The following is a 14,754-nucleotide window of genomic DNA, read 5'->3' on the forward strand; positions in this document are numbered from 1 at the left end:
ATATAATTAGCTGATTATAATGGCTTTTCTTGACATGTATACTGATGAATATAAAAAAAAAGCAATGTATTTTTCATATTGCAATTAGTGTTCTTAAGAATATTAGTTTTAGTATTGTCTCCAATTACTGGATATATAGAAAGTATTTATTTCTGAATTTCCAAATATTTTTATTCAAATAACTAATTAGATATATTTATTCTATTTAATTTTTTCATTCAAAGAGAATGATACACAATTTGACTACTACAATTCTATAAAGATTATATGAGTGTATGCATATATGCATGTATCTATGCATGTATGTATATATGCAAGTATATATGTATTTGATGGACACTCTTGTCAAGAACGAACTAAAAGTGCCCATCTGTTCAATCAAGTAAATGATCTACTTATTGAATTAACATGTAAACTGGCCGAGTATTCCAAGGCATAGTTTTACTCTTAACATAATTTTCCAATACATATATATATATATATATATATATAATAGCTATTTGTGCATCATACTTAATGTAAATACACCATTGAAAAGTAAATTTACAGTGGTATTCATCCAGAGATAGCATCTATTATGGAAGTGCTGTGTTTGTTTAAAAACGCAATTACATTAGATGGAGATCAAAGTCATCCCTGCTTGTAGTATACTGTTCCCATGAGAATATTTTTCTTTTATACAAAGAGAAAATCCAGTGAAATTACACCATAAATAGAAAATATCGACAGAATTAAACAAATAATGTTGAAGATATGAAAACAGTAAACAAGAGAAGGAGTGAAATGTATGTGAATATATGCAAAATAACATTCTCAGATATAATGATGATTCTTAAATATATAGATATTTTGTTTTATTAAAACTATTATTGAAAACTTAGTTTTATTATTTACATACATACTTATTTGCACCTTACTAGAATATTTCTTCACAATTGAAGAACTAACATGGCTTTATCATTTGTATTGAAATTTTTCTTTTAGCATTTCGTGAAAATTTAGTCTAAATACTTTTGAATTTTAACAAATATATATATGTATGTATGCATATATATATGTGTGTGTGTGTGTGTATATTTATATATTTGCATGTATGTATATATATATATATATATATATATATATATATATACATACGTGTATGTGTGTAATATATATAGCTCAATTTTTATAATTAGTTGATTTTACGCATCAACTTTTTACAATGTGTTACTTGATAAAAGTAGTTTCCTTACATTTACATATTTATCTTAACACAATTTTCAATATGTTTTAAATTATTTTTATAAAGAAATGCATATTTTACTTTGAGAATGGAATGACTTGAAAATAACTTGATGTATATTTTATTTACATATACTGACAAAAATTTATTTGCATTTATAAGATATCTTTTACATTTACTTCCTACGTTTTTCAGTCTCTTATGGACTGATTGCTTTTGGAGATGCTATATATATAGATGTATATTTTTCTGTAAGCAAGTGTTGCATTAATTAGGTTATTTTAACTTTCGTTATTAACATACCATTTGTTTTTAAACTAAATTTTATAAAGCTGATTTGTGTTTTTAGCAACTGGTATCATTTTGTAATACTTTTAACATACTACAAAAATTCATTTGTCATTAAACATTTAAACTGTATTTCTATTTCTATATATTTAAAATATTAAAGATAAATATTAATCATATAAGTCAATAAGCAAACTATACATAATAAATTGCAGCTGAATATATACTAAAGTATATTCAAATTTTTTAAAATTTTCAAATTCAATTCCCTGAAATATGTCATCGATTGTAAACTTCATTTATAAATGATCCTTGAAGTACTTTAAAAAATCAGTATGGTTTCATCGAGTCATGCATTTCAAAAAGTCTCTTAGAATGTATGCATTTATATATTTTTTAGGTATCTACAAATATCTGTATGAGTTGCATGCATGTAATATAGTTTACATTATATTATGTTCTATGTATATATAACACCCTTTCACTGCATATCCATGCATCATGAAATATGTGTGTGTGACTGTTTACTTTTGTATTTATGTGCATATGGAAGGAAGTTGGAGAGAGAAAGAGAGAGAGAGAGAGAGAGAGACATGCTATGTGCATTATAGATATTTATTGTCACAATCCAGAGAATTCTTATTGATTGCTGTTACTTATATATATAAATGAGATTATATTAGATTTTTTCATATCTTAATTTACATTATTTTTGTCTAATTTACCATAGACTTTCTAACAGTTTTGTTTAAACCTATTTACAAATTCAGATATTTTTGTTCCTTGTTAATCTATTTTTCAGTTTCAAAATAAAGTTTTATATACTATAAATCTTGAGCTTATGCTTTTCCTTAAGACTGAGTAAACGAAAGACGATTCTTGTGAGCTGGTGAAAATTTTATTTATGAAGACGTATGTTACTAAGAGATATTCAAGTATTTTGTAGTCCCTGCCAATGAAAAAGTCAATGTGTTACTTAGAAGAAAGTTGGGAGAGTCGCACTGAAAGAGCTATTTCCACTTTGTAGAATTGATTCCTATGAATGGCATTCTCTATCCAATCAGAGTGAGTAGGGATATAGTGTAGGGGTTCTAGCTAGTAGATTTCGGTCTCTCATACCAGCTCCTATTAGAATGGAAATCCAGCTTCATCCTCTTAAATAATCTCATTAGTAGTAACATAGTGAGAAAAGTTGTCAACGCCGAGGTGGCATGATAATAGTTGAGGTCTGAAGATCTCTATTGTAGACACATAATAGTATTTGTGCTAGTAACAAATTTAAGTCTAAACCTGAATTAAGCACCAATTTTGAGAAAGCAGTTATCCAACTGACTACCAATAACCTCAAGAGAAATAACGTTCAGGAAGCATGAGGCAAGGATGAAATAAGATACCAATCCTGATCAAGTGAAGGAACAAGGCTGTCCATGACTTTACTTCACTGTATTGTGTTCCATTTTTACTGAACTTATGCAATGTTCATAGGATTAGGGTTGAGCCCTGTCAAGATAATGTGAGTAGATTTATACATGATGATTCTGTGAGGTTGTGAAGAGCCGGTCATAATAATCATGCTGACAGTACTAATTTAACAAAGATAAATAGTAAGGTTGCTATATCCATCAAGCAGCTTGGCTTATTGCTATCCAGTGTCAATACCATCAGATTGGACATACATCCTCCATACTACATCAGATAGAATTTTCAAGTTCAATGAGGTAGGGCATCTGGCATCTGGCTGCAGCACAATGTGCTGTGAAAGGTATACAACAGATTGGCAAGTAAATCAGTTTGCAAGAGGAAAGGAACTTGATATACATCAATCAAATACTCTCTGCTCAACATGGTAAAGGATCAACATAGTAAAAGATCAAGGAACAATGATGTGGACTTTCTTTCTCACGACCACATGTACCCAATGAATTATCAACTGTATGTTCCTGGTAACACCATCAGAGCCTTTTGTTCTATAGTTGACATTTATGGCTACAGATTTGGGATGAGTTAATCTCAAGTTCAATTCTCTGCTGAATGGAGGTCATGGCAGATATTGCTAGAAGGCCCAGTGACTGCTGTTTCATTTAAGTAACAAACATTAACAAGGGTTAACGAATAATACCACCATTAACAAAAATATGTAAAGATATCTTTGTAAAATCTTTTTTGATTCTGTTCACAATGAATTATGTTGGAAATTGGAAGTAGGTCCTTTTTTTTTTAATAAATAGCCAATGTTGATTATGAACACATGGCAATGCATTTTTGTGTCATTGTGACACTGCTTTTGATGTCAACATGCCCAAGACTGCCATTGTTATTTTATACAAAGTGTCTATTTTAATGTAACATATCAAGTTACATTCCAAATACCAGCTTGTATAAATACTATTAAAATGTATTATTTTACAAATACGATTAATCTCTTGATTATCAAAATTAATCAAAACACATAAAATATTGTATTTCATAAAAAATTTTTGTAATAAAATGATTAAAATATCTTATATTCTTACTAAATACCATATAAATACTAAAATCTTGGAAGTTTTATTAAATATTTTGCATAAAGTTTACTATTTTATCATATATTACTGAAATAGCATGAGTTTTATATCTGTAAATTAATATGTGATATTTTTCTCTGGTTGTTATTGAGGGAAATAATGTGTTGTAAAGTCTGATTGGGTTTTCAGCAATCACTAAGGAAGGAGGTAAACAAGAATATATAGATGAAAAAACACCACACCACCACAAACAAAGCCATCTGGGTATATTCAAAGTTGGGTTAACTCTTAATGGAAAATTTAAATAATGCCAATGATTAACAAGCAGATTTCTTTTTAAACTTAAATATTTATAAACTGAATGAACATAAAAGAGACATAATACTTAAGATAATAAGAATTAATTAATTTTTTTTTTACGTCCCATTCATATTGAAATTAATAATTTAGAATGAAGATATAAAATACAAAATTTCTCCCACTTAGACATCTGGTATTTGTTATTTTTATTTTATTCTTTCATGGCGTTGTACAATGGATGAACCAGAGTCACCAAATACTTTTTGTCAGCATCTAATGTTATCTTCTCTATGAAGTCCAATATTCTTTAACCTAATCTAAGAGAAGTTATCTCAAGTTCATTTCCTTATTATGGCTATCTTTTCTCTTCAGTTGCTCACTGCATAAGTAACTAGTTCTCCATACTGTCATACTTAGACTTTTTCGAATTAAATATGCAGAGTAATAATTCCTCACAAGACTGAAGGATGCCCTTCAACATATAAACTTTTAAAATCATGAAAATACATTCAAACATTATGTTTGTGTGTTCTGGTACCATATAAATTTTAAGCATCCTAATTCTTGTAGTTTTAACGAATTTGCTTCATTTTTATCAGATACTAATATATGAAATTAATTGCAATTATCTATTTATTCTCTTTAATTTTATTGGATTAAAGTCGTAGCATATAAACTAAGACACTAATGAAGTGGCCAATAAACAGCAATTTAATTATCAGTATTAATTTATTGCTTTAGAATGCATATATTTTTGGTAAATTTACTAATTAAAATAATATCTATAAAATTACCTGCAACAATAATAAGCAAAATTTGCTTGTAAAATCATTGACAATTGTAAAAGATTTCCACTAAGACAGGAAAGAGATTAAGAAAGTTGAAAATTGAGTATAAGGATCAATTCAAAAGTTACTGTCGCTTTCATTGCTCAGAAACTCAATAGGTCGTCAGATACACACTGAAATATTCCCAGCATTCAGTTTGAAACTAGGCCTGAATTAAAAAAACAGTTTATAAACTGCTAGTTTTTCTGTATTTGAGAAACTACTTCCTATATGTTTATTTGTAAAATAATAAATATGTTTAGCTAAAGATTTGATATTAAACTTTTCTTGATTATGATTAAATTTGTATGGATGGATTACAAAATACTTTGCTTTCATGTTAAAACATAAAGCAATTAATTTAAGTCTAAAGGATGTATGACTTAATAAATTTTAAAATGTACAATAACATTTGGCTCTTATTTTATAATTAGAAATCGTTTTGAGCATAGAGACTCTGTGACTCTTATGCAAGGATATTTAGACTAAATATATGTGCATACTGTTATGTAACTTAATTTCATGCACATTTTTACTTAGTTACTTTGTTAATACTTATTTAATATATATATATATATATATCTATACATTAAAGATAAATACAATAAAAATATTTAAGTATAGGTATATATATATATATATAAATTTATATATATTCACATATGCATATAGTACTTTCATATCTTCAGTTTTCTATTATCAACTTTATTTAGTATATCGAAATATAATTAAATAGATAGATAGATAAAGAGATAGGAATTATTGTTGGGAACATAGTGTGTACCTCCTTTTCTTTAATTCTATGTTGTAATGTTGGCCAATCAGGAATCACATCTGCCAAAGATGCTCGACGCATCTGTCGAGAATTGCGACGCTGGTTTTCAAGAGCCTCAAGTTTTTCGGCCGACACTTTCATGATGGGTAAGTCAGTGCTCTCAACTGACTGTCGTCGGCTGGCTGAATCTTTCTGTAGTAGACAGAGCAGGGCAAACATAAACTCACACATGCATGATGGCATCTCAAGACACATTTGATAAGAGGAAGTTTCAACCACATTCACTGTAGAACTTGGTTTGATGCTGTCAAACATTTACTGGTACTTACACATAACCTAGTAACAAACTTGAGCAATGTTGGAAAAAATGTAAAAGCAAGGTGAAGGATAATTTTTCAACTTATAAAAATGGATTTTTTCAAAGTGGAAAAGGAAAGAATGAAAAATTATAAGAAAAGAAGTACATTTTTGCTGATTAAAAGATATTAGATATCTTTTTATTACCACATATTTATGTTAATTGTTTATTTGAATTTAAAATGTACTAGATATGCATAAGTTTTGATTGCTAATTTAATTTAATTTCATTAATTATTAAAACTAAAAATATTTTTTTCTATTTAATTTTCTGATTTTCATGGTAGATGCAGCAATGTAACATTAAGCTCCATCAAAACAAATCCAAAGTTCTCTTTGAATTTTCAGCAATCTATGTTGCTGATGCACATAAACGTCTTATTTTTGAGTATTACAGTTTAATATTTCTCCAGCCCTAGAACGTGGCACATCATGTCTGCATAAAAAGAAATAAAATGATTCTGATTGAACCTCAAAACCAGATTGTAGACATGTGAAGCTGGGAGCTTATTTCATACTACTGTAGTGATTAATATAAACTGAACTGATTCAAAATGAAGAATTTTATGTATGTCTTTTCGATATGTTTTGAAATACTTGTGAAAATAAGCGTAATGCCTTGACTTTTGATTTTATAACAAATAGAAATAAATGCTTTCTGTAGTAAATTTTTGATATTGTTAAACGTAATTGACTTGACTTTCATCATAATTTCAGCAATTTTCTATTTCTTTTTGTCTTGACAATGAAGAGGAATCAGTTTTTAGAGTTTAGTGTTGAAAGGGTTTATGCCATATATTAAGACTGGCTGATATCTTTAAACTACAATACCCACAGTGAAACTATGAATTAAATATCTAACCTGTTCAGTCTCTGGTGTTACAGATGATTTGAGCTGATTTATATGACGTCCCACCCATGTCATCATAGAAGGTGGACATTAAACGATGACGATGAAGAGTGAACAGGCTGATCACTCATTTTAAGACTGATATAGATATATGAGTAGAGTTTTAAGTGAAACACTTGCTTCATTTACCTGAAACTATCAGATGATCCACTTCATCATACACAGTGGATTAATCAAAAAGCCAGATTAATACTCAAAATTCTATTTATAAATTTATTTGTATCCTAATTGCATTGAGAAATGTAGATTGACTGTATGAATATCTGAAATATTCATAGTTGCAAAAATTGTATTATTTCTCAAACAATTTTAATAATTCAGGATCTAGATTCCTCATACGAGTAGTGGTAGATAATAAAGTAGACTATAAAAGAAATACATATTTAAATTTAGGTGATATGGGCATTTATTGTCTTTATATCTGTTATTGGAAAAAGCAGATATTAAAATAAACTACAATAAAAAAAATGTTTCAAATCTTAAATGTGATTATTTTAGGGTCTCAAGTTTTTACATAGGGATTAACAAATAGGTTTAAAGGATTCACACGCGCTCTGTCAGCTATGATCAAAAGAAAAGCAAGTGAAGGGAAGAAAAAAAGCTCAAAATTCATGCTGTGCTTTTAATTAAAGTAAGTTAAGTATATTTGGTTTGCATCACTGTTTCCTTTAAAATGGATATGCTTAGATTTCTTTAAGGAAGACAAAGTTCCCAATAGTATATCATGAATGCATATACATAAATCAAACTATAAAATATATTAATAAAAAAATAAGACTAGAATATACTAGATTTCCTGCTGAATAAAGCAAAAGATAAAGTTTGCAGATATTAAAAAGAAGAAAGAAAAATAAGTGACAACAGTCATTGAAAGAAAAGCATTTCTTTGTGTTGAATATTTCTGTGGAAGAAAATCTGACATGAAAAATAGAATTACGTAATGCACCTGTGCAAAAGAGATGCTAAAAATTAAAAAATACTTACTTCATAATGAATTTAGATAATCACACCTAAGATTTAATTACAATAAAGGCCTGGTATTTATGCTTTACACATTGCATGATGGAAGAAAAGACAGTTACAAACAAACTGAAAGACAACTTGACAAATCCAGACATATTTAAAGTAACACAACAAAACAAACTAAACCAATCCAAACAAAAAAAAAAGAAAACCACACAGTGAACACTGTATAATGTGGCAGATCTCAAATCTATATAGTCTAATAGTACAAAATAAACATTAATTAAAACTTATAAATTCAAAATTATATATTTTGATAAATTTCAAAAATATACAATTTTGATTTTATAAGTAATGACAAATGGTAAACTTAATTTATGAGTGATATTAATTGTAAAATTACAATTGATTCTCTTCTTTTACTTTTGTTTTATATTCATATTTGTATGATGTGCTACATGTGTGAAAGACTGTTTATGCTGCATAAACATATCTTTAAATAATAACTGAATGGAATATTAACTGTAGCACACCATACAGTAACTTAACTATAACCGTTCTTCAAAAACAGAATAGATAAGTTTGTCTGTAACTCATTTTGGCATATACACTTATTTTTTGTTGAGTCATATTTCCTGTTACTTTAAAATAGCAACAAAAATTACGTTTTGTTACTGTTAGTCACTTTACAACCACACTGACAAAAGTCTTTCTAATTAATTTAAAAAACTAAGAGCAATTCAAAACCAATTTCCATTTGAAGAATTATATTACTAAAATAAAGACTGATAAAATAAATTCCTCTGAATATGAGTGCAGAGTGAAAAGTGAAGGAAAGAGCAATGAATAGTAACAACAGTTACTAGAATTAAATGAAACTTAAACTATGTGATCTAAATATTGTGGATAATATGTTAGATGATATGTAATATGCTAGATGATCTGGAAAATAGCTAAAGCTGAAAAGCAGACCTGGGCAACAAGCTTAGCTTGTCACAAATTTACCTACAATATTTTGATGTTACCCAATAACTGTATTAACTTATTCATATTCTTTTATTCTTTTACTTGCTTCAGTCATTTACTTGTGACCATGCTGGAGCACCGCTTTTAGTTGAACAAATCGACCCCAGGACTTATTCTATCGGTCTCACTTTGCTGAACCACCAAGTGGTGGGGATGTAAACACAGCAACATTGGTTGTCAAGTGATAGTCCCTAAGACAGGTAGGACGAAGGTATCCCCAGACCAGAGTCCTGGTTCAGATGCTAACAACATAGTGTACTCCACTAAAGTCATCTAATGTGACATCAAAAAGTAGATTTATGTAAAATATTGATATAAAGTGAGGGTGATATAGAAATAGTTAATTTTACTTAAATCTGTCAGAAAAAATATTTAGTGTATTATTAAAGATTAATTTAATAAATCACACGAACATTTTTATTAGTCATATAAATTATTTATTTTCAAGTTTTTAAAGGGGTTATGTCAAGTTATCCAATAATCAGAATGCCTCAATATTTTACTGAGCCAGTTAGCTATGTAGTTAGGTGGATGCATTGCCTACAGCTTAAAGTAACTTTTCAGAAGCTGTTTGATATATATATATATGTATAAATATATATATATACATACATATATATATATATATATTTCTTGACTATTTCCTTATGTTCTAATATAAATAATAAGTGTGTATTATGTACATGATATTGATAATGTACTTCAGTGAAATTTTCGTCAAGCTTGAAATACATGAGCAATGAAATATGATGTACATAATTCTGATGAAATAGTCTATCACTCAATTCAGAGGAATTAATGATAAAAGGAAAGAAATGATATATGAAATAGATCAAGGCAAGTACTCACCTATTCTGGAAGATATTGTTGAATTACAAACTTAAAGTTAAACTTGCAATTTCTCAAAAATAACATTTCAGTATAACATTTCAGGAAGTATATATTAATGGTAAAAAAAAAATCAGAAAATCTTGCCTGAGAGATATTTTTTCTGACATTTGAAAAATTAGTATTCTTGTGAATATTATAGAAACCAAAATAATATTCTACATGAATACTAATCTAAGAGCTAATATTTCTGTTCTTCATAAAAGATTTCCAGATTTTTTTTCTTTTTTATGTTTGTTTCCTTTTCCTGAATGTTGTGTATTAAAACAACAACGTATCAACCATAGGCTTAATGATCCCAACAAACAAATTCAAAATCAATAAATATTAAGTTAGTGAACTACTCTAAACATAGACACACAACACGCGCGAGCAAGAGTCCACAGACTAGGGAAGTTTCTGCAAGAAACTTGAGTGAAACATGCCTTTTTCCTGTCGCCAGCCTCATCCTCATCGTCAGTGTAATCCTTTGAGAGGAAAAAAATGCACTTATCATTATAAAAGCTGTGAATGAGTTTTAAATGCTTGCGTTTCTTCATTAAGGTAATAAGAAGAAATTTAGATGATTCATACATATGGAGGACTGTAATTAATTAATGGTCGATGAATATTAAAGGCTACATATTAGTAAACACCTAAAACCATTTGAGCTTTAACCCGATTTTCAATATTGAATGCATATATATGTTTGTGCGCATGTGTGTGTGTGTGTGTTTGTGTGTGTGTGTCTAATATCTAAGAATTATGGACTTAGTTTTCCACCTTTTTCTATTTATCAATAAATAATAATAACAATAATAATAATAATAATAATAATAATAATAATAATAATAATAATGGTTTCTAATTTATGCACAAGGTCAGCAATTGCTGGCCTTCTACTATTGACCCCAGTACTTGACTGGAACTTTATTTCATTGACCCCTACCCCCAACAGGTTTAAAAGTAAAGTGATGGATTATAATAGACATATGGATTATTACTAATATTACTTGTCATCACATATACAATATATAACCTAATTATTTCAAATACTAATATTACAAAGTAGCCATTTTGAAAAGTAGACTAGTTTGTTTAATTTTCAGTTTGACTATTTCATAATATAAGTAATACATTTTGTGAAATAAACTACGTCTACATGCCAGTACTTTAACATTGAATAACTCTATAATAAGGATTGAATAGAAGGATTACAAATAATCGTTAGTCTAAAAACTAAACTTTTCAGTATCTATGTTCGTCCAACAACAAAGCATTTGAAATGCGTTTTGTTTATAAATAGATGGCAATAAATTATATAGATTCTCATTCATATATTTCAGTTTTACAAAACTTACTGATTGTATCTCATTATGCATTAATTAATAGTCCTCCAAATGCTTACAAATTATGTTAGATAGCTATTTTATGTGCATTCATTGACATTTGATATATATATATATATATATATATATATATGTATGTATGTATATATATATGTATGTATATATGTGTGTATATATATATGTGTGTGTGTATGTATATATGTGTGTATATATATATATATATATATGTATATATATACATATATACACACATACACAAACAAATATATATACATACTCTCACACACACACACACATACATATATATATATATATATATATATATATATATATATATATATATATATATATATATATATATATATATATATATATATGTATATATATATATAAATATATACATATATATGTGGTAGTTAGAAACTTATCAGGTTACCAGCATTATGATATATGATATAAAAATAATGTCTTGAAAGAAAAATGGTAGTATTTAGTTAGCTTGCAGTAGTACACATATAGGCACATTTAATGAACACATTCAAAATTGCATATTTTTAATAATATGAATGCTTCTCATGATAGGGGATGTAACATAGAAAGATATAAATAAAAAAAAAGTACAGTTCGTATTAAACTAAATTTTAATTGAGTTGGATGGCTCTGGGATTAAAATTTACATCTCAATCAATGTTTAAAGTACTATGAATATGAATATGTAACATCATAAGTTTTTGATAAGATTAAAGATATTTGTTTAATCTTATCAAAAAGATTAAGTCTTCAAAATAACATTATTTGATGTTTTTCAAGTGTGAAAGTATTATGCCAATTTTCATGGGTATAAACTATTTTATTAGACCATATAGAAATATATTTTATCTGATTATATAAAAATAAATTTTATCCAATTTTACTTAAAATATCAGTCTTGACAACATATCTCTATTTAAAGGTAAAGACAGATTGAGTTTTGATATTATATTCAGTTTGTCTTAATATGATTCTATGTTATGTAAGAACACATTTCAGGAGGTGTTAGAATTCCAAAAATAATTATTTAACATTCCCTTCGAGTTTATAAATTTGTATTATGACAACATACAATTCTCACTGATGAGAATACAGTTTCTGAAGTGGATTGCTTTGGTCTATTGGTAGAAAGCTTATTATATGGGCAGCCTTCAACCTTTTCTCTCCATAGGTTTTAAAACCCAAGATCTACATGCTATTATGTATAGATTATTTATAGAAAATGTTATTGTATTTATTGTTTCTGTTTTGAAAACACATGTAAATGGAGAAGCACTATAACCTAAATATAAAATTTAAACATTGTAAATATGCAATGAAGAAATGTGCAGTGCAAAAGCAATAAATACTAATTTTGTCAGTTTTTAACTAATGACAGTTAATTTCTACAGTAGTTTTAGAATATCTTAATTTTCTATATATAGTTACACATAATATATGTGTATGTAGATATGTCATTTTTTTTTGTTGTTGTTGATGGCAATTACTGATCTAGATATGCAAGTAAAGAACAATAAATTAAATTTAAAGTATATAGAAAAATGGAAAGTTATGTCAGTTACATGAAAGTAGTTTAAGTTCATGGTAATGGAGAGAAGATAACTTATGAGAAGGAAGACTGCAGATCATTGGAGAATACCAGTTTATAGAGAGTTGTGTAGGTGAAAAGAATATGATGAAGCTATTGGGGAAATGTTCTACCAAACATCCATATAAAGCAAATATGGTAAGGAGTTTTGCCTGTCGTTTTATGCTAAAATAATAATTATTTATAATAGTGAAACTGTGTGAAAGACAACAGTTATTGTCTTTAAAGGAAGGGTTCTGTTTGGTAATTAATAATGAGTGATGACTAAAAATGTTAATTAATTACAAATTTAATTGCTTTTTCATTATCAGTGATGAAATTATTCAAATTATGAGTTGAAATTAATGACTAAAATATTAGTAACAATAAGCACAGTGAATTTTCAAATTTATTTCAGGTACAATACTTTAAGTGAATTGTGCATGTAAAAGTATCCTAAGAACTTAGGTAAGAACAAGAAAAGGTAAGTATTAAATTAATAGAATATAATAAGAAATTTACATAGCATTAAGTAATAGATTAGAATTCTAAGACTACCATTCATAGATTGCAGCTAAGGTTATTATTTCAAGTCAACATAGCCACTTTTAGCAACATATATATATTACCACTGCTACTGTAAGCAACAATAGAGGGACCATAAATTGTACCTGCAAAGGTTGATACGCAGAAACCTGCTTTTTTTTAACGTTGTGTTTGAGGTATATAAGTTGAAGACACCTAATGCTTCATAAAAAACAAGGCTTTAGGAGAAAAAGCAAAATTGCATAAAATATTAAAAGCTAAATAGTTTCTTCTTCCTGTTTCACTTCTGAAAATCTAAAATTCTTTCCGTTGATGGTGTTTCATTATTTTTTTTTTTTATGTAATTGTAAGTCACTAATAATAATAATAATAATAATAAAAATAATAATCATAATATAGTTTTAAATTTACTAAAACAAATGAAATGGTAAAAGCAATTCGATGTATGATTTTTATTTACTTTTCTTTTTAAAACAACTTTTGGAAGCAAATGTACATTTAGAGAAATATTTATCATGAAGGCAAATATACTTTGAACAACTTTATAGTTGCTTATTAGCAAGCAACATTTTAAAAAGTTGATACCTGAAGACATGAGCTCTTCACAAATGTAAAATGAAGACAAGAAGACAAGGATATATCATTATATTCAAAGTATAATTCATCAGCAGTATTTTATACAAGTTTGGAGATAATTTGATTGATTTACCTGCAAGCTATCAAACAAGATATTTGTATAGTTGATAAAATTACCTTCAGAACTCTAGTTTACTGGAAAATGCAGTGAAATATGAAAAAATGGATAGAATCTAAATTTGATATGGTCTAATTAGAGATCAAACATTTGGTAATAAGCATAGAATTCCTAAGGATCTACAATACACAAATGCAGATTCTAGATAATTTAGAATAATGATATAACATTAAAATGAATATATATGTGTATGTGTATATATTAAAAAGGGTTTCAGAAAGGATAGAAAGGTGAAGGTGACATAGACTTATTTAGTGCATCATTATACAACTTATTTGTAAATAATGTTTTGTGTATATATTTTATGAGGAAGACAATATATTTTCCTCTTATCACTATTTGCAAATATAGGTATGCATATATAAATATATAATCCTTTGCTAACATGTATATACTTATACATTACACACTTATATATAGGATAAGACACACACATACATGTTTATATATATATATATGTATATAT

The 14,754-nt window shown here is 27.4% G+C and overlaps 1 protein-coding gene across 8 annotated transcripts in view; it reads right to left on the minus strand.

The window, feature by feature from the left end:
• LOC106869746 (twitchin) overlaps window positions 1-14,754 on the minus strand; it is a 176,103-nt gene that overhangs the window by 113,058 nt on the left and 48,291 nt on the right. For 4 of the 8 annotated variants that reach the window (XM_052969245.1, XM_052969243.1, XM_052969244.1 and 1 more), the window contains one exon: window positions 5,929-6,111. The exons of 2 other annotated variants lie outside the window; for them this stretch is intronic. In XM_052969245.1, the coding sequence (XP_052825205.1) occupies window positions 5,929-6,111 (183 nt within the window). Of the gene's footprint in view, window positions 1-5,928; window positions 6,112-10,488; window positions 10,531-14,754 lie in introns of all 8 variants that reach the window. 2 more of the 8 variants (XM_052969249.1, XM_052969246.1) reach the window with 1 other exon arrangement.

The sequence above is a fragment of the Octopus bimaculoides genome, chromosome 7 (genome assembly GCF_001194135.2).
Source record: "Octopus bimaculoides isolate UCB-OBI-ISO-001 chromosome 7, ASM119413v2, whole genome shotgun sequence".
Lineage (NCBI taxonomy): Eukaryota > Metazoa > Mollusca > Cephalopoda > Octopoda > Octopodidae > Octopus > Octopus bimaculoides.